At 42.2% G+C, this 27,312-nt stretch overlaps 3 protein-coding genes across 4 annotated transcripts in view; 2 read left to right on the forward strand and 1 right to left on the reverse strand.

Annotated features, from left to right (window-relative positions):
- LOC143714737 (uncharacterized) overlaps nt 1-1,977 on the reverse strand; it is a 33,194-nt gene extending 31,217 nt beyond the window's left edge. Inside the window, exon 1 of the mRNA XM_077206129.1 lies at nt 1,931-1,977. The gene's annotated coding sequence lies outside the window, so the exon portion shown is untranslated. The remainder of the gene's footprint in view (nt 1-1,930) is intronic.
- LOC143714734 (uncharacterized) lies at nt 276-27,057 on the forward strand. 2 transcript variants are annotated; one of them, XM_077206126.1, is made up of 12 exons: nt 276-942; nt 1,098-1,202; nt 18,222-18,303; nt 18,423-18,538; nt 18,649-18,703; nt 18,803-18,869; nt 18,989-19,675; nt 20,384-20,477; nt 20,776-20,863; nt 20,953-21,165; nt 21,415-21,498; nt 22,299-27,057. In XM_077206126.1, the coding sequence occupies exons 2-12, from the start codon at nt 1,114-1,116 to the stop codon at nt 22,584-22,586; spliced, it is 1,863 nt and encodes a 620-aa protein (XP_077062241.1). In that variant the 5' UTR covers nt 276-942; nt 1,098-1,113; the 3' UTR covers nt 22,587-27,057. The 2 variants fall into 2 exon arrangements, with proteins under 2 accessions (XP_077062241.1, XP_077062240.1); XM_077206125.1 differs by having other exon boundaries at nt 287-942; nt 21,412-21,498.
- LOC143714735 (uncharacterized) overlaps nt 330-27,312 on the forward strand; it is a 96,380-nt gene continuing 69,397 nt past the window's right edge. The window contains exon 1 of the mRNA XM_077206127.1: nt 330-482. The gene's annotated coding sequence lies outside the window, so the exon portion shown is untranslated. The remainder of the gene's footprint in view (nt 483-27,312) is intronic.

A 27,312-nucleotide genomic window follows, 5' to 3' on the forward strand; every position in this document is an offset into this window, starting at 1 on the left:
CATGGCTTCTGCAACGTTTGTGGTCACCTGTCTAATAAAGTACATGTAAGCGCTCTGACAAGTCGAAGTTTATCACGGACGTGGAGCTCTCGGCATCTCGAAAACGCCACGCTGATATTGATCCTCGTTTTAGTACTCCTTTTTCCCCAAAGTCTACTTGCCATCGTCCATAATGTTCGAAAGAAACAACTGCAGCAGTTAGACGTAACACTGTTGTTGTAGTTGTCCACGTCTGTCGCCATGGTTACTATGCTCGTAGTAGCCTCGTACTCCACGAGCGGAAACCAGGGATAACGCGGATATTACGTTAGTGACAGGCGTACAAGGAAATGTATCACACTGTGCAAGTGATTTTTGGATATTTTATTAAAAAATTATTACATATTGTACCTTTAATCGAGGGGTGAATGACAGAAAATCATTAGCCTATGATGTGTTGAGTTTAATAAAGACACGGAACTCTCATCACGGTAAAACGCAACGTGCGTCACTCTTTTACTTTCGTTTTCAACAACGTAATTCAAGGAAAACATATCAGGGCTCGACATTAACGCTTTTTTTTGAAGGGACAAGTGAAAGAATTGTTCTTGCCCAACCGGACAAATGCCCTGATAATTTTTTTTTAATAAATAACTAAATTTAAAAAAATTAAGATTTTGAAATGAAAGTGCCCCTGGACCCGCCTAGAGTTACCGAGTTCCTCTATTTTTAAAAATATTGTGGGAAACACAGTAGGTTATATGATGGTCTACAAAAAATAATCATTTAATTATCTTATAAAAAAAATACATTATCAGGTGTTTTCGACCTCGTTTTGAGCGGGAAAAACCCTGAAATCCCTGCAAAAAAAACCCTGCAAAAACCTCTGCTTGTGGTTCCGGGTTGGGTAAGCACCCAACATTTCATCACAACTTCAAGATTCAGCTAGACTCATCCATCAAGGTCAGAACCTTGGACTTGTAATTGATGATCAATTGAACTTCACAGACCACATTGAATGAACTTTGCAAATTCGGTTTTGTTGGCATGTGTCAAATTTGTGACCTGTGACAGTGGATAGACTTTTAAAATGTTGTCTTTTGTGTTTGCTAAACAAGGTCATTTCTTTTAAAAATGCCTTTGCTTGGGAAGATAGTGGTGATCAAAAGTAATGGAGAAGATGGCACTGAATTTCCCTTGAAAGGATCCTTTCTGTTCGGAAGGTCAGTAACACATTTTATAATTATGGTTTGCATGGCTGCATAGGTCCATATTATATATTATATATGTATTTTTATATTAGCATTTAGTATATTATTATATATATGGACAATTGGGCAAGTGCCCAGGGGCACCACGCAAATTTTTCTCATATATTTCTAATTTTTGTCATGATGGCTATGAATATTTTCAACTCTAATGCTGTTAATGTACAGTGAGGAACGAGAAAAACAAAAACAATGGATAAAGGTTGGGGGGAAATTGCCTTTAGACCGCGGGACTACCACGGGACCCAGCGCAACCGAGTGCGGCGCGGGACAATATTTGATGGGTGAATGCGGGTTCGGGCGGCAAGATATTATTGTGTGCGGGTTGCGGGAAAATATAGAACAAAATAAAATTAGAAACAAATAAACCGTTATTTATCTAATGCACAAGCAACAACTAAAATAAAAACGATTTACAGGCACAAGTTCGGAAGCTAACTCTCGCGTAGTTCATAGGCGCAGAACAGCCAAGCCTACCACACAGAGGCAAAATGTCTGCGCCATGACTCAAGTGGATCGTTTAGTGCTACAGATATTAGTTGGTTATTAAAGAAAGGAACATGCAAAACTAGAAAACCAAACAAAGGAAAATCTGAGATTTGGAAATGTTTTTCAGTAGTACGCGACAGCGATGTAAAGCACCTTCCTTTTGCGAGCTGTGACAAATGCAGCAAAATACTCACATACAGCGGGCACAAGTCTGGAACTTCAGGTCTGAAGCGTCATGTGTGCACCGTTTTGAAAAGCCAAACTTCCCTGACGTTTACGGCAAGTCAGTCGAAAGTGTCAAGAAATCCAGGTTTATTATTATTATATAATTTATTAGGCTATACTATAATTATTATGGTATATTTTTATTTATTTACATTTCTTACTTTTTTTACTGTATTTCTATGTTCTAAGTTCCTTGTTCATCCATTGAATTAAACGGAAATAAAACGAAACATTTGTTTATTTTCCGTTTCTTTTTTTTAAATTTATATTCAACAAGGGAGCAAGTGAAAAAATAACGGCGTAGCAGGCAGAATATGCAATGTATTAAAAAAAAAATACTTATACGTTTACCCGCACGATTTTGCAAGAAAAATCCGTCCCGCGCAGGTCTCTAGGTGCAACCTCTCTGAATGTGTTAGATAGCAGGTGTTGTGCCGAATAGCCCACGCTTATTTCACGCAGCCCTTATTTTGAAATCGAAAGCGAGGCTCCGGTGGGAAGAACCACGGAAGTAAAGATAAACAACAATGCCTTGAACTACCAACCTGAAGTTGCTGCCGCGATTTACACTATTGGATGTTAATATCCAATATAGGATATGTAGATATAGTTCGTTCCTGCCTCTTTTTTTACTTTCTGGAGAAAAAAAATTATAAATGAATTTCACTGTATATAGTCTAAAGTATTAAATAAATGTATGTACATTTTTAGAATAACTAATTTCTACATTAAACACAACAATACGCCATCGCATTCGCGACTCTCCTATGATTAGAGGCGACACTTCCGGTTTTCTTCCCACCGGAGCCTCGCTTTCGGTTTCAAAATAACGGCTGCGTGAAATAAGCGTATTCTGACCCCCGCCAAATTATTACCCCCCTAGTATTGGTAGGTTTAGGATAGTTGTGGGGGAGGGGTTAGGATTAGGCAATCAGATACAGGCCCTGTCCAAAATGACACGCTTCATATGCACTTGTTTCGGTCTTGTGGACTAAATGCCTGCCGCGTGTCCGTTAATTACGTGCGACCGTAGAGTGTCCCATGTCATTATAGGTCTCAGAAGGGTGCTCGCGAGCGTCCTCGATGCGCACTTTTGCGAGGGCACACTTTTGCCTATAGCTCCCACTGATGCGAGCTTCTCAGCAGACTTCTTCCCGACAGTCAAAGCGGCGTTTCGTCACGAAAGTGCGGACTCAGAGCAAGTCCACGAGTGCTTAGGGCAGTGTTTCCCAACCTTTTTTCAGTCAAGGCACCCTTTGGAAATTAAAAAAAAAATGGTGGCACCCTACACTAGTGTTGTCACGATACTATTTTAATGCTATACCTTGAAATGTATCGATTTTCAATACCACTGAAGAACTGCCATATACAGTATAGGCCTACTGTCATATTATCATAAATAGGCCTACTGTCAATTAATATTATTATTTTTTTTGTCCATCCATTCAAAGTCTAGGAAATCATTAATTTCTCCTGAAGAGATCACTTTACATTATGACATATTTAACTAAGGCTTTTATTCATATTTAAACATTGCTCAATTACCATTGCAAATCTCACCTAAATGTTTGCTCACTCAGTGTATTTGTGTTTTTATATTGGGATAATGTTGTTATAATTGCACAAGATAGCTTGTTTTTAATATATTTTATAATGTAATAATTTCACAGTTAATCTCCAAATTAATGTAGAAACAACATAAAGACAGTATATTTTAAATAATTGTTTAATGGAATCTTTTATGAATGAAGGCCAGTATCACTGATACCAATACTGCACTGCTGATGTCAGGAAATAAACAGAAATTGAATAAAGTTATCAAACACTTTACAGTCTTCACTGCATAAATTATAAATTAAATATATTTATTTGGCATACCTGCTTGCTATAGCCGTAAATGTAAGCACAACAAAAGCTCACATTGTTTTCCAAAGACAGATATTGATTACAGTGGTCTGTATCTTAAACCTGCATTGATTGGTTACCTCCACTGTAACTGATTTCCCAACAAAAATGTTAATGCTTTGATGTTAAAGCTAGAATGTCCAATAATGTGTTTATTTGCAAAAAGGCATGAGTGGAGAAAAACCAGGCAATTTTATTTTTAACTAAATTTTCATAAAACTATAATTTAAATATATTATTTCTATAGGTTATACAAAAAAGGACTAAATAAATGTGCTGAATAAGCTGATCTATGGCATGTTAACTGGTGGTAGCCTAATCTATGAACGGTACACCCCCCTAAGCTCACAGAAATGGTAGACCCAAGTCTTCAGCAGCCAATGACTCTGACCCGTTCAAACTGTTTTAAATTCGCGCTGATATGTCATGCGTATTTAAAGCCCTGTTCGCGTACAAGCGTCTTCTGCGCTGCATGTCGCCAGTGGCTGGCGATGGGGTCGCTAGTGGGCGTTCCGACTACTGGTTGCCTTTATGAATGACATCCAGTGACAGCGAATCAGTTTTCTTGGGCATCTGGTGTTGGGCATCTGAAGTCTTCATAATAGGCTGGATCCAAACTGGAGCTGACAAATGCATTAATAAAAGCATTATTGTAATGTGTGAACACGCTGAAAATGCGAGTTGCTTGTTATTTTATATTTTAATCAAATACTTAACAGTGTAACGTTACCTGTTGCATTTACCGTTCAATCACCATTGAGTTCTTTGCAGGCACATGCTTAATGTGTGACACAATGCAGTACATGTGAAATGGTGCATGTTAAATTACGTAATTAATGTTCTAAACGCAGCAGTAGTTTATGCATTTCTCTTGTGTGTATTTGAGAAACACATTTGTGAGAAACCGCCAACGTTTTCATACTTTTGCTCTTTCTACTTCATTAATGGCAGACCCACGGAAGATCATCCCTTTAATATTTGGCCTTCTTTACGATAGAAATGTTACAGCCACTGCAATTTCTTTAACAATAACTCCTGGACATCAAAACACGCACGCTCATGGGGGCGAGGTCGTTGTTACTGAAGCTTTGAGTAATGAACCTGCGGGGTTTTAAAAAATATTAAAAGGTAGTAAATCAAATTAGTAAAAGTTAAGGCAATTAAAAGGTATTAATCGTCATTTTACGAGGTATTAAATTTTTTGAATTAATTTTTTTTTGCAAACTATGGGATAAACTTTATGGGTTGTCTTTCAAATTCCCTCTGCATGCAATAGGATAGCGGGGATGATTGACAGATGCGTAAGGCCAATCACAGAGCCGTTGAAAAACAGAGTTGCGACACTCCCATAGACCGCCATGGGAACTTTGGAATGCGGAAGTAACGCGTCTCATGGAGCAGCCGATAGTTCCAAACACTGATAGTTCCAGCACTGAACCCCATTCATTTTCAGTTATTCCGAAGTACGCTCTCTGTTAAAGGGTAACTAAACCCCGGTCAAAGCCGGACTCCACCCACTGGCAATATTTGAAAAATGCTGGAAAAGTGGGCAGACCCCAGCGGAGATAGAGGGGACGAACCCAGGGCTGAGCGGGAGGGGGAGGGGAGGGGGAGGGGGAGGGGGGGGGGGGGGCGTGCACCTGAGACCTGCAGTGACAGCTGCTGTCAAACTAGCTAAAATGGAGTGACGCAAGTAGCTTTGCAACAGAGCGGTCATTTGAAGTCGAGAACTTTTCTCCCCCACCTTCACCTGAAGTGGAGGAGGGTGAATTGTCTGTGGACACCAGCTCAAACTGCGGTCTTAACTCCCGCATCGCGATCGGCATCCGATTATTCTTATATTCAGTCATTTTGAGGTATTTTTTTTCCAGGATTATTATTATTATTACGTTCATTATATTTTGCTGCTATGTGAAAAAAATAATCAGCAAATCGCGCCGGCGCGTTTGTCGACACCAGAGGATTAACTTTAGCCTAATAAGAAGGAACATAAATTGTGATTAAAAATATATGCTCACTTACATCATGACGCTGCGGTGGTGGAGTTCATGCAGGAAGAGGTATGAAGAGCAGCGTTTGGCAGCGCGTGGTGTGTGGAGAAGCCCATTTCCACCTCCATTGCGTTGGAGAAGCAATCCCACGTAAAATGCAGGTTGCACACTGGAGCAATAGATGAGATTAACTACCTAGGCTACATGAAATAATCTAAATAACTATATAAATGCTATGCTAACTAGATGCTAATATATGGGTTAGCCATATAATATAACTCTATCCTGATCATTTTCAATACGATCGTAATTCCAACTCCTGACTCGCTACAGTAGTTTTGACGGAACCAGATGCTTTTATACCAGGGACTGCCAAGGGCGTGGTGAGCTCGCACCAAGGGCGTGACAGAGTGACGTCAGAGAGTATTCTACATCAGAGAGTACCCCTACTGCAGGAGATATCAGTTTAACCTGAAGAGGGCAGCACTCAGACGTTTTTACACCATATATTTGAAAATTAAAACACTTTATACCCAAATGTCAAAATATGTACTCGAATCAATGAACAGCATTTATGAAGCTCCATTCTTACAGATAATTAACTAAAAAAAGTTGTTTTAGTGTTTAGTTACCCTTTAAATTGATGAAATTACTGTATGTTTTACATATTAACGCATTAGCCGTACTCTCATGAGTCAGTAGTTGTAATTTATGTAGCCAACTTTAGTTAATGTTTATTGGAAGATAATAGTTCATTGCAGCTAGCGTACGTGATCAACACTTAACGACTCGGTTACTAAACGTAACCTCGGTTCCCTGAGAGGAGGGAACGAGTATTGCGTAAGTAGCTTACGCTATGGGAAAACTCCTTTTCTCGAGAATATTGAAGTCTTTATGTAAAACGCATTGCAGCTGCACAGCTGACAGCAATGAACGAAGGAAGCTCGGTCATTGGCTGTGCTGCGGCAACTTGCTCGAACCAATGACGGGGCGACTCTGGATGCGCGACCAATGAGCGCGCTTCGCGCCCGCGCGCGTCAGAGCCCGCCATGATGGGCGTGGCCAAGAGCTATTTATTGGGCGTCCCGTCATGAGAGTTCTTTGGGTTAAAACGACTGAAGCGAACTAACCAAGCACAAGCACGGCAGCTTACGCAATACTCGTTCCCTCCTCTCAGGGAACCGAGGTTACGTTTAGTAACCGAGTCGTTCCCTTTCGAGAGGTCTCTCCTATTGCGTAAGTAGCTTACGCTATGGGAACACCATGCAAAACGCTGTGCGTGCTGAACTTCGCCTTATGATAGCCAGAGGCAGGTGCCTGAGCTGAAAAGCAAAGTTATCATCCAACTAGCCGGCAGAGGCGAGCTTTATATGTGGGAAAAATATAGAGCGGCTAGAAGGCGCTCAGTGTGGCACTAGGACATACATAATCTGGATACGAACTCGTAGTTCAACTAGTATCATGCTGATAGTACATTGGAATGCAATGTCGGGACCTGTAGGTTGTAGAACCTGATAAATGTGGACGGTGAGGCCCAGCCTGCCGCCGCACAAATATCCTCGATCGGAATTCCGCTCGACCATGCCCAGGAAGAAGCCACACTCCTGGTGGAGTGTGCTTTGACTCCCCAGGGGCATTGAAGTCCCTTAGTTTCATAAGCCAGCGCTATAGCCTCAACTATCCAGTGAGAGATTCTCTGCTTTGAGACGGCGGAACCTTTCGTACGGCCGCCAAAGCATACAAACAGTTGTTCTGTCTGTCTGAATAGGGCAGAACGCTCCAAATACACTCTGAGAGCCCTAACGGGGCAGAGTAGATTAGCGTCGTGTTCGTCTGCTGGAGACGATAGCGCAGTTAGGGAGATAACCTGTGCTCTGAAGGGAGTGGTGAGCACTTTAGGAATATACCCATGTTTCGGTCTAAGGACGACCCTGCAGTCGTTAGGTCCGAATTCTAGGCAAGCGGCGCTAGTCGAAAGCGCGTGCAGGTCGCCCACTCTCTTGACCGAGGCGAGTGCCAGCAAGAGCGCAGTCTTGAGCGTGAGCTGTTTAAGGTGCACGGTTCAGAGTGGTTCGAACGGGGGCCCTTTAAGAGCGTCTAGGACAGTAGCTAGGTCCCAGATCGGCACTGAGGGGGGGCGTGAGGGGTTCATCCTCCTAGCGCCCCTTAGGAAACGAATAATTAGGTCGTTTCTTCCCAATTGACGTTCCATTACAGGGTTGTGTGACGCTGTGATGGCCGCCACATATACTTTGAGCGTGGAGGGGGTGCGGCCCGCCTCCAAAAGCCCTTGTAGAAAAGCGAGTACGTTCGTAATCTCGCATGTCTCAGGGTTCAGGCCCTTGGCATTACACCAGTCACTGAACACTTTCCATTTCTGGGCATATAAGCGTCTCGTGGAGGGCGCCCGCGCCTCAGCGATGGTTTTTAGCGCTCCGCTCGTGAGGTTCCTGGGAACCCGTTGAGGGGCCATGCATGAAGGGCCCACAGGTCGGGGCGGGGATGAAATATCATCCCGCTGGCCTGACTGAGGAGGTCTGGCCTCAGTGGAATCGGCCGTGGTGCAGATTGCATTTGCATCAGATCTGGAAACCATGTTTGGTTCTTCCAGAGTGGGGCTATCAGAAGCACTGCGTTTTTCTCCTCCCTGACCCGACTGATGACCTGTGGCAGCATCGCGATCGGGGGAAAGGCATATAAGGGGCGGCTCGGCCAGCTCTGGGCGAGCGCGTCCGTGCTCTTCGTGAAGAAGAGAGAGCAGTGCGCGTTCTCCTTGGAGGCGAAGAGGTCGATCTCCGCTTTGCAAAAGGTTTTCGTTAACCATTGAATCGTCAGCGGGTTGAGAGCCCATTCTCCGGGGAGAATCTTGTCTCTGGATAGCATGTCTGCCCCCTGGTTCAGGGCGCCTGGCACATGCGCTGCTCTCAGCGAGCGTATGTTGTGCTGGGACCATAAAATAAGTCTCCTGGCCATTGAATGCATGGAGCTCGACCTGAGTCCCCCCTGGCGATTTATGTACGACACTACCGTCATGTTGTCCGTTCGGACCAGGACGTGTTCGTTTTTTAGATGTGGAAGCAGGGCTCTGAGAGCCAAAGCAACCGCTTTCATCTCCAGACAGTTTATGTGTAGGCTTCTCCGGGTTTGACCAAAAGCCGGAGACAGGCCTGCCCTCGTAAAGGGCCCCCCAACCTATTTTGGAGGCATCTGTCGTTATCATCTTTCTCCTTGTGTTCACACCCAGACTCACGCCTGACTGGTACCAGTCGGCGGCTTTCCAGTGCGTCAGGGCTTTTATACAGCCGTGGTTCGCTCTGATTAAAAAATGGCCCGAACGCCACGCGTGAGTAGGGACGCGGCTCTTGAGCCAGCGTTGGAGAGGGCGCATTTGCAACAATCCTAGCTGGAGTACGGCCGATGCTGAGGCCATGAGACCGAGCATCCTCTGAAATCGCTTGGCGGGGGCGCGTCGCAAAATTGCAAAATTGCTTTTTGCAAAATTGATTCTTAGACCCAGGCATTGTAAATGGCTGATAATCCAAGATCTGTGTGTTATTAACTGACTCTCTGATTGTGCTAGGATCAGCCAATCGTCGAGATAATTCAGTATTCGCACTCCTCTTTGTCTCAAAGGGGAAAGTGCTGCGTCCATACATTTCGTGAATGTACGGGGAGCCAGGGACAGGCCAAACGGAAGTACTGTGTACTGGTAAGACTGTCCCTCGAAAGCGAATCTCAGAAACGGCCTGTGATGAGGCGCTATTGGAATGTGAAAGTAAGCATCTTTCAGATCCACTGAGAGAAACCAATCTCCTGGGCGTACTTGCGCGAGGATATGCTTGGTTGTTAACATTCTGAACGAGCGAATCATTAGTGCTTTGTTCAGGTGTCTGAGATCTAGGATGGGGCGGAGACCACCATCCTTTTTCGGGACGAGAAAATAGCGGCTGTAAAAACCTGCCTCGCTCATAGAGGGGGGAACAGTTTCCACAGCGCCCTTTTCTATTAGTTTGTGCACCTCGGTGCGTAGAACCTGTGAACACTCCTTTCTCACTTTCGTCTCGACCACAGTCGTAAAACGTGGTGGTCTGCGAGCGAACTGGAGCGAGTATCCGTGCTTTATTATATTCAATACCCATTTCGGCATATCTGGAATGTTTTCCCATGCCGCTGCGTGTACAGATATGGGCTGAATACAGGCTAGGGGCGGGCCGCTGTGACGTAGGGACCCGGCCAGCGAATCGCCTGAGCTCGTAGCTCTCAGAGGCGCGGGCGCGCGCTGAGCAGCTGAGTGAATGGGCGCGTGTGTGCTTACAACAGCGCGCTATGTCTGTAAAACTCGCAGCCTGAGCTGGGGTTGTGTTTGACACTGTAAGGACAGTGTTTATAAGTGGGGGTGCATAAACAGTGGTAGGCACACGCGTCACTTTTATAATGTTTCCCGCTTTTACTGGGGATGAATTCATAACTGTGTGAACAGTGTTTGTGTGTAGTGGTGCGTACATGACCGTAGGCACTTGATCTACATTCATGGGGCGCGCAGCCTGAGCTGGGAATGAATTTGGCACTGTTTTGACAGTATCTGGGAATGCACACTTTGTGTACATGTGAACCCTTAGTGACACAGGCAGAAAATTTTGACTCTTTTTGTGTTTTCTGTGCGTTGCCGTAAAAACGGCGTTTGTTTGCAGGTGAGCGAGCTCTGTGACTGGCCCATTGACTGCTGTATGGACATTTCCAGCCGCCTGTAAGGGGACTGGGTAATGTTTGATCTTTTGCAGAGAGAGTGGTCCGGCTTTTGCGAGACACGCACTCTCTCTTCTTATTCCTGTGGCTAGGACGGCTTTCGAGGCACAGGGTTCAGCACAATCTTGGGCCGAGGACCCCGTCGCTCAGGAGGCGGCTTGCGGTTGTGGGAGCGCGAGCGGCGTCGAGCGTCAGCCTGAGGCGCGGGCTGAGAGGCGGTGGGAGCTGTTCTAGCCCGTGGCGGTCTCTGTCTGCTCTGCGATGAGCTGGAGCGCTTGGGCAGGAAATGGCGCATAGCTTGTGAAGCGTTCTGGGCCTCAGTGAAGCGTTCGGCGAAACCTTTAACCGCCGGTCCAAACAGCCCGCTGGTGGAGATAGGCGCGTCGAGAAACGGCGCCTTATCCGCGTCCTTCATCTCCGTCAGAGTCAGCCACAGATGGCGCTCGAGAACAGTCAAATTAGCCATGGCGCGGCCAATAGACTGGGCGGTGGCCTTCGTGTCTCGCAGAGCTATATCAGTTGCGCTGCGTAGGTCCTTAAAGGCTTCGGGTTCGGGGCCAGACTCGTCCATAGAGCGGAGAAGCTTAGCTTGGAACACCTGAAGTACCGCCATTGAGTGAAGCGCTGATGCAGCTTGGCCGGCGGCGGCGTAGGCGCGACCGGCGAGAGCAGAAGTAGTGCGGCAGGGCTTCGAGGGGTGGGAAGCTTTGGCTTTCCATCCGGTGGTGGAGGGCGGGCAGAGATGATTGGCCACGGCCTCCTCGAGGGGCGGCGTCCCCTCGTAGCCTCTTTCCTTCGCGCCGTCCACAGAGGAGAGCGACGAAGAAAAAGAAGGCTTCAGACGCGCAGAGTGGGGGGCTTTCCATGATTTGGTGAGTTCGTCATGAACTTCCGGGAAGAAGGGAGAAGGCATTTGCCGAGGGGCCTGCTGGCGCCCCTGCAGAAACCACTCATCCAGTCGGCTTCGGGTTGGCTCTTCGGAAGAAGACCAATCGAGCCCGAGGTCCTCTACGGCCTTCGAGAGGACGCGGATAATCTCTGTGTCCATGGTGGAGCCCCCGCTCGTGCTAGCTAGCGTCGACGGGGCGGGGTCGAGAGTGGAGCCCGGCCAGTCGTCCGATGCAGCGTCGATGGACAAGCTGTCATCCATTCCCCCATCGTCCTCGGACGCGCCGAAAGTCACAAGGCCCACCGCTCTGCTAGAGGGGTGTGGGTCCGGCTGGGTGAACTGAACCGGCGGTGGGGAAGGCAAGAGCGGCGGTGAGGCGCGCGGAGACTGGCTCGGCGTGACGTCACTGAGCTCCGGTTCAGGAAGCCTCTGTGAGCGGCGCTTTTTCTTAGTGCGCGGCTCAAACAGAGGGGTGGCGGCGATGGGCTCGCTCACGGCGAAAGCGGCGAGGCGAGCCCGCAGTGCGGAGAGACCCAGGTCGTCACATTCCGGGCATCCGCCCTTGGTCAAAGCAGCTTCTGCGTGGTCCCGGCCCAGGCAGCGAGCGCAGAGGATGTTACGATCCCCGTCCGGGAGAAGGTCTCTGCACGACGCGCAGGAAGGCATTTGAAACAACGCCTTGGAAAATTTGCTCTTTTACAAATGTCGCGGGGCGAACAGATGCAAAGATACTTGCGTGTGTGGCACGCCGGATGGCTCAGTAGGATGGCGTTCGAAGGCGGCTGAAGGTGCCGACGTCCTCGTAGCAATCCCGCTGGTATGCTTTTCGACAGCGGCGACGGCTTCAATAATCCGGAGGATCCAGCGAGGAAGGTGTTCGCTGAAGGAGATTAAATCTAAAGAACTCTCATGACGGGACGCCCAATAAATAGCTCTTGGCCACGCCCATCATGGCGGGCTCTGACGCGCGCGGGCGCGAAGCGCGCTCATTGGTCGCGCATCCAGAGTCGCCCCGTCATTGGTTCGAGCAAGTTGCCGCAGCACAGCCAATGACCGAGCTTCCTTCGTTCATTGCTGTCAGCTGTGCAGCTGCAATGCGTTTTACATAAAGACTTCAATATTCTCGAGAAAAGGAGTTTTCCCATAGCGTAAGCTACTTACGCAATAGGAGAGACCTCTCGAAAGGGAACTAACGTTAGCTACAAGTCAGAAATGTGTAAATACGGAGGTATAGTTAACATAGTTAAATGTGATGTTGCATACATACATGAGGTGGTCAGAATATTAGAAATAGTATACATCTGGATATAAAGCAAATAAGCGCAGCAGCAGCACCCCCACAAATAAGACCTCAATACTAAAACGTGAAAATTAATTTACACCTCTATGACAGTATAAAAAATCCTGAACATCAAAGAAAAGCAGAACGTATGGCTGAGCTTTATACTGTATCATAATGCAATAAAAATATAAAATTATCTTTTCCCTAATTTGCATAATTTGTCGGATGAGCAAAATAATCATCCAGCTTCTTCCATAATGTTGTGTAAGAATAACAATTTGAATAGCAATAGTGGTTTGTATATAGATATAGATATTTTTTTTCTCATTTAATTTCAAATTATGTAGGCTACAGGAGTAGAGTCAAAATAACAGAAGTCATGACAAATGTCCAAGTAGGTGTAGGTTATAATACATGCATTCGATGTAGGCTACTGTGTACAGTATGTACACAGTAGCAAATGTCCAAGTAGGTGTAGGCAAATGTCCAAGTAGGTGTAGGTTATAATACATGCATTCGATGTAGGCTACTGTGTACAGTATATACTGAAATGAATCCCGTTAACAGTCACGTTAATGTTATGAATTATTCCAGTCAGTAACCATATCTCCAGTTTCATTTCAACTGACCACACTGTTAACGTTAATGCCGTCTCTCCATCATATTTACTGAAATTTGCTGCAAATGGTCGTTGCTGTGCTGTAAATGTATTCTTCGTTATGGGAGCACCCCATTTCCCTCCAAAAATAAACACAAAAACGTATTAATGGCGTTTCTGCTACTCCCCAGAAAAAAAAAATGCTATTATATGCAAGCCATTTAAGTGTCAACGTAATAATCAATGTAATGAATCGCTACCACCTTTAAAGCAACTTTTATTTAATTGAATTTTTGGGATATACTAACTTTTCATTATGTGACGTGTTGTCTGAGTTATGAGTGTTGAATGCTGTGCGTCGAGTTGTTCCAGAGGTAACGTTAACGTAAGTTTCTGAAATATCGACCTCTTTTGAATTGTCAACTGTCTATATTGTATCAGAGGCCCTTTGCGATGCTTATACTGGTCTTCATTTGTACATGCACAGCATAATTATTTATATTTTATGTTGGTTGTTTCAACCAATTTCCAAGCCCTGCCTGCTAGCTATTTAGCTAGCGCGACTTCGTCAGCTGTGACAGAATATACAGTATTTCGTTGTCACCCTGCCACTCCAAATGCAAAACTGACATTAACAAAATGCAATAACAGCTTAAAAAGTACTTGGGTGTGTGTTTTATTTTATATTTACCGTTCAATAATGCATCGCTGCTGTCTGTCCCATAGAAGAACATGACAACCGCGTATGTTTTGGAACTATTGGGGCTTACATGAACCACGTGACAGCCATAGCGGCGACATCAAAGCGTGTCGCAACCAGTCTCAGGGCCGGTGTTGTGCCGAATTTTGACCCCCGCCAAATTACTACCCCCCTAGCATTGGTAGGTTTAGGATTAGTTGTGGGGGAGGGGTTAGGATTATTGGTGGGGTTAGGATTAGGCAATCAGGTACTGACTTCAACGAGGGGGGTAATAATTTGGCAGGGGGTCGAAATTCGGCACAACACCGGCGCTCCGCACACGCACATCACGCACTGTGAGTAGGGCACCAAGTGCTTGGGGGGGCACCAAAAAATCTGGGTCGTGAAAAATCCTCACAATAGGCTACTAGTATAAATAAAATGTCTAAAGCATGTTAATATACAAAAGCAATACAAAAGTAATATAGGCCTAGACCAAATTAGTCGAGAAAAAGGTGAATCTCCTGTGCCATTCTCCCTAATAATAAGTTGTCAAATTATTAGGGCTGGGAAAAGATTAATCGCATCCAAAATAAAAGTTTGTTTCTACATGATATAGGCCTATGTGTGTGTACTGTGTATAATTATTTTGTATATATAAATACACACACATATGCACGTGTATATTTAAGAAATATTTGCATGTATATACTGTATATATTTATATATAATTTATAGTATATATACATTTAAATATTTTATATATAAATAACAAATATTTCTTAAATACATACATGCAAATGTGTATTTATATATATACAAAAATTTACACACACAGATATCATTCATGTAGACACAAACTTTTATTTTGGATGCGATTAATCGCGATTAATCTTTTCCCAGCCCTACAAATTATGTACAGAATTATTATATTGTGCCTCATCGGACCTCTTTTAAAGGTAAAATAGAGTTTTGAATTTTAAATGTTCCAGTGACACATAGGCCTATATAAACCTAACTAAGGAGGGGGGGGGGGCTTTCACACAGAGATTACAGAAAATACACAGATAAAGTGACCTGGGATTTGACCCGGGTTCGTTTGACTTTGGTTCATTCACACTGCCAGTGATATTCCGGAATCAGAGAGTGCGTTAAAACACAACCCGTAAAAATCCCGTTTTCTCTGATTCGATCATAAACTAGCGCATTACGTACCGTTTCACGCTGGCGAACGATCATTGATGATCACGGCTTTTGTTCACACAGCGAGTGTTCCGGGACTGAACACGGCAATGTTACTAGGTCCCCGGCATCAATCCCGGGTCGTGTTTGTGTTCACACAGTAGGTGTTCTGGCAATTTCCCAGCAATTTCCCGGGATCAACGCACTGTGTGAAAGGGGCTTAAGTTCCACTCCCGCGACCTGCCGTCTGACGGATTTAAGCGAGGACAGTGTACAGTAGTCACGGTACTTCTGACACCTGAAGGTAAACGGGCTGGGGTGGATGTGGAAAGTTAAAATATTGTATTGAGTTAACTTAATCTGGATTCGATTATCACACGGGAGTGATCGCATGGATTATTTTAAAATACTCCGTCATTCATTCATGGTTACTTACAGCGCCGCCGTTCCCACCACATAAAGGAACTATGCTTAAAGGATTTGTTCACCTCAAAATAAACATTTGCTTATAATTCACTCACCCCAATGCCATCCAAGATATCCATGTCTTGCTTTCCTCAGTGGAAGAGAAATTAAGTTTTTTGAGGAAAACATTTCTGGATTTTTTCTTCGATTAATGGACTTCAATGGCAACCACTGTTTTGAAGTCCAAATCAATGTTTCCAAGGTCTTTGAAGTGCTTGAAACGGCTGTGCACGATCGCAGCTGAGGAAAGAAGGTCTTATATAGCGAAACGATAGGTCATTTTAACAACAACAAAAAAAAAAAATATATATATATATATATATACTTTTTAATTACAATTGTTCGGATTGAGCTGATCTGCAATGCGCAGGGAACTAAATCATCACATTGAACTACGTCATCACGTCGCGCTCGATGGTGCCGGTGGAAGTACCGCCCAACTGTTTACAAAGCGACCAATACAATTTGAACTATCCTCCTTCGCACAGTCGAGTGGGGCGCTACTGGCGCCGGTGACATCGAGCGCGTTAGTTACTTATTAAAAAGTACTGTTGTATCAGTTCTGTGCGAGCTCTCTCTCTCACAGACACTGACGCGCGCACACAGAGAGAGAAGATAATTGTAAAATGAAAATTGACGGGCTACGTTTAACTTTTGTTCTTTTTCTGTCAAAATGTCAGAAAGCATTTGTATTAGCCTATCCATCCGTGTTTTTAAAATTTGTTAAATGATGGACACTGTACTACACCGTTAACACTGGACTCATTTGTCGGATTCGTCTTATTCTAAAAAGAATATCAAGTATAAGTTCGAATAAGTGATTCGTTTTGCTATTTTGGTCCTGTGACAGGACTCATGTCTATTCAGTGTCAACTGTTTTGCTATAAATTCGTTTGTACTGGCTAACGTTTATTCTGCTAATGCGAGTCCTGTTTAAAATGTGCAGTGTTCAAATGCAAAGACAGTGTCACAAATAGAACCCCATTTCCTTGTGGGATTTAGTATCAAATTTGGATATTGGAATAATAAAGTAGACAATTTAAAATAAATTACAAGTACACACAATGTTCCTGTTTTTTTGTTGTTGTTGTTGTTGTTGTTGTTGTTGTTGTTGTTGTTGTTTTTTTTTACTGTTTTCTAGGGGTTTCTTAATTTTAGACTAGTTGACCAGCACACATTATATGCAATGCAATATTAATCATGAATAACAGATGGTGTTGAGCAGTATTGAAACTTTGGACTTTCACTGTATATTGCAGTGAAATTTTGGATTTGGGTCGAATTCTAAACACTTTAGAAGTCAAAACTGCAACCAACTGTGTTGGTTTTAAAAAATATTGAGAAGGTTTTAAAAATGGTATTAAAAGGTATTGAATTTACCTCCAGGATTTCTGTATATACCCTGTGGTGCGACCCAAACCAGTGTAAAATAGTCCCAATATAAACACTTATCTGCAATAATAACGAAAACCCGTGCAGCAGGACTATCAATGTATTCATATATTCAGTTTAATTCTTTGATTATAGATAGGACTAGGCCTATATAGGCCTACTTGTTTATTAAAATTAAACTGACAGTTTCCATTGATTGTTTTTTTCCTGGTGATCCTTGGCTTGATTTTCGTTTGAACTTTTGTTTCCTGAGAGGACCACGCTCCATTTCTTTCTTTTGCCGAAGGTACCCAGTAGCTTCTCAGGCTTGTTTCACACTTGTGCCCTGTGCCAGACATGATCTGTGTGCTCTCCAGCCCTGCCTCCAGTAAGGCTAGAACTTGTCTGTCATTTTTTTTTTCTTCTTCTTATGAATTGTATCCTATTTCCCGTCATTGCAGTTAAATACACGAAGTGATATGGAACTGTAATCCGCCGGATTAATGCGGTCAAGATCTGCCTGGAACTACTTTACCCATGCGTTTCCCTGAAAATAATAATTTGCACACTTTAGAACGTTCGTCAAACAATCAGATTCAAGCATCTGTATGTAATAGTGGTTTATGAAAGTGGACAAGAGTGAAAAGGTGACAAATTAAACTTATTTGTTTAAATACGCACGTTTAATGTGTATAATTCAAAAAAGGAAATCTTGAACAACAAATAAATAATGTACTTGATTGTGTGGTGCATATATCTTTCGTCTTGCTGTAACTGTAATTATTTGAAATGTTCTAGACATCAATGAACAAAAACAAAATGTTACCTGCAAAAAGGCGCTAATGCAAGAAGCCATTGATAGAATTATATTTTAATCTATTTGAATAATTTATGGTGAAACAAGAAATGCACGGGAGATGCATCTGTGAATATCAACTTACACCACATTAAAAACAATGCATAGAAATTATATTGTAATCAAAAAGTTGAAATACTGTTGATTTTTTTTCCATGAATAGCCATTGTTGCTGATATGGCATTAAATAAATAAATACACCACATGCATCATAGTTTAATATTTCTCATTCACCAAATGGGCCGTATATGCAAATGTGCAAAGAAGCCGTTTTAATGTGGACTCTACATTTATAGGAAGTTGGACTGTGATATTCGTATTCAGCTGCCACAGGTGTCTGATGAGCACTGTAAAATAGAGCTGAATGAGAACAACGAGGTAATTATGTTGTGGTATAACACTATAAGTTTGACTTTATCCTTTGTTTCCTTAAACTGTTACTTTGCATATAAGAACACATGGCATGCTGTTCATTTATTGTCTCTCTCTTGTTTAAGCTAATTTTGACCAATTTAAGCTCTGGGAACCCCACATGTATTAATGGACAAGTTCTCAATCAATCTGAACGGTTAAAGCATGGTGATCGCATTACAATCATTGATCGTTCTTACAGGTGATTCTGATTTGTATTATAATTATGAAAAAAAATGTAAATTTTCTTTCTTGGAGAATCCTTGTTTTGAGAATAATTTGTTTTGTGTGGTTTCAACTTGTCATTGTTAGGTTTGAGTACCCACCTCCCAAGACACCGACAGCTGGAAAAGACAAAACAGTTCAGGTGTGTAGTTGATGTGAGTCTTGTGAAACAGATTATGGGTATTTTTTGTTAATTTATCATTTATTTATTTAGTTAAATTTTGGTTCTGTCATCCTATAGGCTTTGCAAAACCAGCAGGAAAAAAGCACACCCGTTCACGACAAGAGGAAGTCAAAGCATTCGTTTGGTTAGTGATCATGAAATGTATTTTTGCAACATGTTTACTGTAAGTTTTTTTTTTAGTTTTGCAAATTCTGCTACAATATAATTTCATATCCATGATCATCATGTGTGCTATACTTGCAGACACTTGTTTAAAAGATGGGTCAAATTTACCACCATCTGTGGATCAATCTGTTGAGAATGATCCTTTTTTTGAGCTCCTCCAAATGGTGAAAAAGGACCTTGTTGCTAAATCACCATGGAAATCTGATCTACCAAAAACACCTCTTGCAAGACCTCAGGTTGATCACGAGGAAGCTCCCGCTGCAGATGTTAAAAGTGGACCAGAACTGGATTTCGAGGATCTTTTATTCTTGTTAGATGAAGATATTACTGGACCAGCTATCCCTCAGAGCTCATTTCCTGCAAGTCAGGAAGAGAAAACTGTTGATGATATGCCATCTGTAGAGTCCATCACCCATTCATTGACAGAGAAAGGTCTAACTAATGTCTCCCAGAAGAAGAGAACACCATTGAAAACGCCTCAGAAGTTCAGTGCTGGTGAGGTTGTCCAGCAAATTCTCTTAGAGCCTCAGCCTGAGGAGAAAACTCCCAAATCCCCGGAAGGAAGGAGAAGTGTTGGATCACAGGATCAGAGCCTTGATCTCCAAATGCCTTTGGGCCAGCCTCAGACTCCAGGCCCAATAGGCAAGAACACTGAAGTGAAAATGTCACGGAGAACATCCCCAAGACCAAATGCTAGCAATATGTCTGAAGTCCAAGGTGGTCTATATGAGATGAAGACTACAATATCAAGTTATAGGATCAAAGGTGAGGCAGAGTCTTTCTTCTGTTTTTCTCCTCATGAACTACAGCTACCTTAGAAGTAGATATGCATAGGTTATCGCTCACTCAATCTCATTTCTAAATAACAACAATTCGCCCCTGTCTATTAAACATTTGACAAAATCACAACGGAACATTCAAATCTGTGTTTGCGCTGCTGCTGAGAAAGCAGTTATTATGTGTAGGTATGAAACAGCTTCACAAACAGTAGCCTATTTTCAACCACACAGTATTTTTGTTTCTGTTGCAAATATTAAAATTATCAAGGAAAGTACTGGGATAAAAGTTTATAGTTCAGATATAAACACTGATGTCTACGGTAGCGATCATAAGAGCAATTCACCTTTTGTAAAAAAAAAAAACTTGGTGCTTCAAACAACGATTGTATCGATTACATTGTTATGCCACTAGTTGTCGACAAGTGACTGTTTATAACATGAGCTTTGTCCCAATTCAGAGACTGCGTCCTCCGGAGAGGCATTTAAAGTGCGATTGCGTCACATCGCCACGACAAAGGCTGTCCCAATTCAAAGGCTGCACCCTTCGAAGGCCGATTGCGTCACCGCGGAGTGACAAAGGCTACCCAGATTCTAATGCGACTTCAAATGTGCCCTTCGTTTCTCGGGGCAATTAGGGATACAACTGATGGACCCTTGCTTGCAAAACTTGTTGTAATAGTTTCTTTTGTTTTAGGGCTCCAGGTGCGGACCGCTGAATTTATTAAAATGAGGGCTATCTACAACCATTTATTTACCGGGGACGAAAACTCGGTCAGTGTGGCTTGGGGGTAAGGCCTATTTCCACTAGGCTCTCTTCAGTCTCTTGTGTATTATAGTAAATAGTTCTCACCCTATTCAAAGCCCACAACAATAAGACAACCAGAAGATAAGGCATTAGTCTTTCACTTTTTCGTTTATTTGTAGTACTGTCATGCACGGCTTCATTACAAATATTTTAACCTAACTTGAGGACTTATGTATGCATGTCCTGCTGTGTCATATTTTGTAATGTTAAGATTGCACTTATGTCAAGATTACGCCCATCTTAATGTTTTGCATAAGTTTTTCCTTTTTCTCTTGTTTTAGGACAGTTCTGAAGAAAATGGGCCTACTGGGGCAGGCCACTCCCACAGAGGCCAGAAGAAAATGGAAGTACTTAAAAAAAAAATACAAAGTAAGCAAGTTAATTGGCACGTCGTTGCTGAAATTTATTATGCTGTTGTTGTTTTTGTTAACAGGCATGGTTTATTTGCTCTGCTGTAGGAGTTCAAGTGTAAAGAAGCGAGTGCTAAACCTTGGAAGTGGTTTGCCCGCATGGATGAGGTGTTGGGACAGAGGCATTCCCCCAAACCCCGTTTCCAACTTGCCTCCTTCCCTGAGAACACACCAGGGCCAAGTTCAGCGGTGCATGACGAAGATGAGGAGGAGCCACGACCACCACCAGCCAAGAGAAAAAGAGGCGATGAGCTGGTCGAGGTACTTAGGGAATACATACATTTTTAACGAGAGGAGAGGAAAGCAGGGAGAGAATGGACCGACTATTTTCTCTTATTGAGAGAATGGTTAATAAACAAAATTTAAGTTAAAAATAGGTTCATTCAAAAATTTCTATATATTTTTTTTTTTAATGTCACTTAAAATTTCTCAATGAGACAAAAAAAATATTTCTGTAGTTTATTTTTGTGATGCAAGTTAAAAATTAAAGTTGTATACTGTGTCAAGCAGGACGAGGCAGAGGACCGTGAGAGAACGGCGCGAGGCCGGTGTTCTGAACTATTCACGGTGTCTGAGCTTTTCGGTGACATTTCGGTGAGCTTACATGAATATTCACGAGTTTCCTGTTTCGTGTGTTAAAGCGCCACTAAAAATATTAGTGCACGCTGCTCAGATCCCAGAAACTTTTTCAGCGTTGAATGAACTTAAGCTTCTTTTTTAATAACTGTTTATGTATGCTCAATAGTTTCTACATTGTATCATGTGATATGATTTAATAATAGCCACTGATTTGACAGTGACTTATCGTATAGGATACACTTCGAACAATGAGCCAACAGCCATTGAGTTTGTTTGTTTTAATTATATAGGCTGCTACTTCTGTTTTGCTTTGATGGTCTTTAAAATAGTTTAATTTGATAATTGGTGATTATCTTGTCATTCCCTATTGCTTTCTCATTTGGTAACCTGCCATTGGAGGTGGAAATATATGTCCATCGTCAACTTACTGGCCATACATCACAGACAGGGACCCCTCTAGCAATTTTAGACAGACCACATCTTGTGATGAGGATGTCAGTGTAGTGGCTCTCTTTGAGTCTATGGTAACACCAGTGGAGGTAGTGTAGCATACTACGTGAACCTCAATGTTAAAGTGCTTTTACATCTGTTTTAATTGTGTAATAAGTGTTGCTATATCTGTATAAAGAATTGTAGGAATGACATGACATGTTTAATGAAAGGCAATTGTTATTATTTCTGTCAAAGAAAGGAATTATTATTATTTTTGTCAAAGGATAGAATTATGATTATTAGTAGTAGTATACTTTATCTATATATATATATGTATGTATATATACAGAGCTTATATATATTTTCTGATTTGTCCCCCACAGTCATCAGATGAGAGCACACAGCCTGGATCTCCTGACTCCCGTAATGTGCCACCACTCTGCACACCTAAAACTTCTCGCCGTACTCTTGCTTCAAAGAGAAGGGCTGAGGCAGATACGACTGACCATCAGCACGGTGTCCTGAACGCCATTAATAGCAAGCCAGATGAGGAAGAGCATTTTCTTTTAAGTTTAGCTGGGACATTGAGACACCTTCCTCCACGCAGTCGATCCGAGGTTAAAATCAAATTTCAACAGATTTTACATGAAGCAGAATTTAACAATCAGTAACACAGTATCATTAATACATAAACAAACATACAGACAGACACAAACACAAAAATTCACTTTCAAATAGACAAAACAAATTAATACATATGTGACAATCAAAAACTTTATTTTTAGGGGCCAAGCACCGAAGGTGCGGAGGCACCTATTGTGTCTGTTCCGGTTCTTCTTCTTCTTCTTCTTCTTCTTCTTCCAACTGGGCGTCTATGGCAGCCCATAGAACCGCTTGCGGGAAAGTTATGAAATTTGGCACACTGATAAAGGACAGTTTGAAAAGTCAATAGAGCAAATTTGGCGTCTCAAAATCAATCCCTCTAGCGCCACCACCTGTCCAAAGTTTCACTCATTAAGTCTAATAACTTTTGAACCATAATGGGTAGAAACAAAATTCTGTTTTCCTCTGATTCCTGAGCTCATGCCGATTCGATTGCATTCCATGACGTCATTTTATGTCATACAAATACGTCCGCCGTTTTGAATTGTCTAACAAACCTACTTTTGCGAACTCATCCTAGACGGTTTGTCCGATTTGCACCAAAATTGAACCAGATCCTCTCCAGGCAGTGCTGACAAAAAATTATGGAATTCAACTTGATTCGTCAAACGTTCTCGAATACTGCACAAATTAATTTTATGTAGTGCTTGCAAAAACAGACATAAGGCTGTATCTCCGCAACGCTTTATCGTATTCAGACCAAACTTGGTCCATGTCATCACAAGCATGACCTGAAGCTACATGCTGCGTTTTGGCGCAGCACCACCTACTGGTCCGGAGATACGAAAAATGCCTATTTTTCCTTATAAGTACTGAACTATTTGTCCAAAAATCATAAAATCAGTCTCGTTAGATTCAGGCTGTCATACCGAGTCGACTGATATCAAATTTTCCCAGATCGGCCATTTGGCTGTCGGACATTTTGAATTATGTGCTAAAATGCTGTATTTTATGAACGCATGAACCAATTGTTACGAAACTCGGTATGGGTCATCAGTACGATGCTCTTAAGGAGCCTGAGAAGATTCAAAACAGCGCCACCTAGTGGTAAAATTAAATTTTCAATTGCTTATAACTCTGGATGTGGTTGACTGAATTTCACAGGAGTCATCTACTTGGGTTCCTGAATCCTTGCCTAGTCCAACGATACCACCCATGCTAGGTTTCGCCTTACGGTTTGTGTAGCGTTGTGATTTAGCGCTTAAAAAACATTTGCTAATATCTTTGAAACCGTTAGTCCAATCGAGACGAAACCACCATCAGAAGTTTGGAACCATAGCTGGTTATGGTTATGAGCATAGCTGGCTCATTCTGAGGACATATGAAAAAAATTGTGGGATTTTGCCTCTTGGTGGCGCTATAATAGAACAGAACATGGAATTCCCATTGACTTCAATAAAGTTTTGTGATGTAAAATGCTATACTTAACAAATGCATACTCCAAATTTGGAGTCTCTAACCCAATCCCTCTAGCGCCACCAACTGTCCAAATTTTCACTCATGTTTATGCTAATAACTTTTGAACCATAAGGGCTAGAAACCAAATTATGCTTTCCAGTGACTCAATGGCTCAAGTCGGTTTGATTGAAATCAATCAATCAATTCCTATAACGTCACTTTCTGTCATGATAAATTTGTCCGCCATTTTGAATTGTCAGAGAAACCTACTTTTTTGAACTCCTCCTAGGCCGTTGCTCCGATTTTCACGTAAATTGAATCAGATCATCTTCAGACCATGCCAACAAAAAGTTATGGAATTCATGTCGATTCATCAACCCGTTCTCGAATACCATGCAAATTAATTTTACGTAGTGCTTGCAAAAACAAAAGTAAGGCTGTATCTCCGCAACGTTTTATCATATTCAGACCAAACTTGGTACATGTCATCACAAGCATCCCTTGAGGCTATATGCTGCATTTTGGCGCAGTGCCACCTGCTTGTCCGGAGATGCGAAAAATAGCTATTTTTGCTTATAACTTCTGAACGTTTTGTCCAAAATCATAAAAGTCGATAAACAAGTGGACAAACTCGAGCAAACAAATCGCTCGAGTGGGTGTAAATATCACTCACTTACATGTTTTTTTGCTCAACCTTGCATAAATCGCCTGGAGTTTTCGTGTCTCTGATTGGTTGAAGGACTATCCAATTGAGTCATTTGAACTATGCCCATTGATCACGCCTCTTGTGCAGTAGAAATACAGAGGAGACTCCACAGACCAATGTTCAATCTTAAAAGATTGAGCTTGGTCTTGTGATAGCCAGACTACGCTATAATAGAACAAAACATGAAATTGCCATTGACTTCAATACAGTATTGTGATATAAAATTTTATACTTAACGAATGCATTGGTGTAACATTACGAAACTCAGGATGTGCCATCAGCACCATGCCCTGAAGGTACTCAAAAGATTTTGAGACAGCGGCACCTTTTGGTCAAAAGTTATAATGAAATTTCCAAAAATGCTAATACATTTTGAAAAAATTAGCCTATTGCAATGAAACTGGTCTTAATAGATCTCTTGGGTCATGCAGAGAACAGAAATAACTAGTTTGCCATATTTGGCCGCAGATCTTGTCTACCATCTTGATTTTCGTTCAATTCCTGCTTTTTCAAACGAGACCGTTTGTCCGATTTTCACCAAAATCGTATCATATCATCTCCAGACCATGTCGACAAAAAGTGGATTTCGTGCCGATAGATGTTACCGTTTTCCTATATCGCAGCGACAAAGTTAAGGCATGATGCCACAATGACTCTGAAACTGTATCTCTGCAATTCCTTGATATATTGACACCAAACTTTGTATGTGTCGTTGTCACATCACTTTGACCATACCACTTCAATTTCATAATATCGCCACCTATTGGTTGAAAGTGATAAACCATTAAATCATATTATAACTGACTGTATATATTATTATTCAGCTATTTTGCCTATAATCATCTTACAATGTTTTCAATTGCTCCTTGCTGCAGTTGGTCTTACACTCCCAAGCATGTTGGCATGTCTTAAAGGGGTGGTTTACTGCTTTTTTTCTTTGCATGATTGTGTTTATGGGGTGTAATATAACATGTCTTCGTGTTTTGTTTTTAAAGCCTTATTTTTCATTAATTTCACCTTTATTGTAAGCCGCTTTCTCTGTAATTTGAACGACCGGTTGACTTCCTGATTCTATGAAACCCCTGCCTCAGAAACAGGCAATGGGCTCAGATTGGTTAGTTGGGCCGGTGTGTTGCAATTGGCTAAACTGCGTAGCGCGCGTTTTCCGGAAACTTCACGCCCATTTCCTTTACGGGCGAAAGTTGCATGTGGTCAAATGTAAATAATGGTCTCAATACTGCCGTATCAGTTTGAGCCAGAATCAGACCCAGAAAGCGGCGATGAAGAGAGTCAAGCAGAACCTCCCCAAACACGGCTCTTACAAAACTTTTTTTGAACTTAATACACGTATGTCTTATACACACAAAATAGCATCGAACTAACTGGCTACCATAAACAAACAGCGTTATTGGCATTGGTTTACGTTCTTGATCAAATCGAAAAATTACGTCATAAAGTATGGAAAATACATTTACAAAATTAGTACATAATTACAAATTCAGGTCCAAAATGTTTCTACGCGTTTGTCATAGACACACGTCTATTAGCATAACTCTCTTAGCATAACTAAGTGGCTACTAAAGCCAGCACTGGCATTTGTTTACGTCCTTGATGAAACTAAAACACTACGTCTAAAATTATACATGCAAATACATTTAAAATTATTAAGTCTTACTTACAGGTTTTGGCCCAACAACTGCTGCCTCTGGTTTTAAAGTTGGAACTGCTGCATGCTTTAGTAACAGTTTCTTGTTGAATCCGGCATTAAATTTGTGGAGATTCTGGAAGCTGTCTTCCGTAAAATGCGCAGCACATAGAGCTAAATTACGATTGTAATTTTCTGGAACATAATCAAACATAAATTGTAGCCATTGTTGACGAAGTACAGCGTCCGTAGGAAGCCCAAACACAGAAGACCTGACAGCTGGGTGAAAATAACACACTTTTGACGGCATGGCTACTGCTCTCCACTATTTCTCTTCCTCTTCGACAAAGCCGCAGAAATATGGCCATGCCCCCTTTTTTGCATATTCCGGAAGGAGGGTTAATGTAAATATATGGGTTAGTTGCGTATGAAACCCGGGAGTATCTCGTTGTAGTCCCATTCGAGTCGTTTTTGTAGGCATTAAACTTCCTGATTTTTAAAAGACGATATCTCTGCTTACGTTGAACTTTCAGAGCAGCAACTTTGCAGATACTGTTCATGCACCAACAGCAACATTACACACAATTTAAAATGAAAAAAGTGAAATCGCAATCAACCAACCCTTTAACGTCTTGCGCTTGGCCCTGATAATTGCTGCTTGCAGATATATTTTATAATTAATTTTGTATGTGACATTAAAAATGTATCATTAAAATATTAATTAAAAGCATTCATCTTCCCCAGTCATTTATTTTCCTCGTTTGATTAAGACTACCTTTTATTTTAGTAGTAATGTGTAGCTTGTTAGTGAAAGGAAATATGCTCGTTTTCTAAGGTTATGTGTGGCTCTTAAAATAGCCTTTTTTGATACAATTGGTGATGGTCCTGATGTTACTGATGGCAGTGGTCCTGATGGTGGTGGGAGTAATTATGGGGCATTAGATGACAGAATGCTGCCATGCAACTTCACCTGCTGGAGAGAAGT

The sequence above is a fragment of the Siphateles boraxobius genome, unplaced genomic scaffold, assembly GCF_051911475.1.
Source record: "Siphateles boraxobius isolate OS27281-9 unplaced genomic scaffold, OSU_SipBor_1 55, whole genome shotgun sequence".
In the NCBI taxonomy this organism is placed as follows: Eukaryota; Metazoa; Chordata; class Actinopteri; order Cypriniformes; family Leuciscidae; genus Siphateles; species Siphateles boraxobius.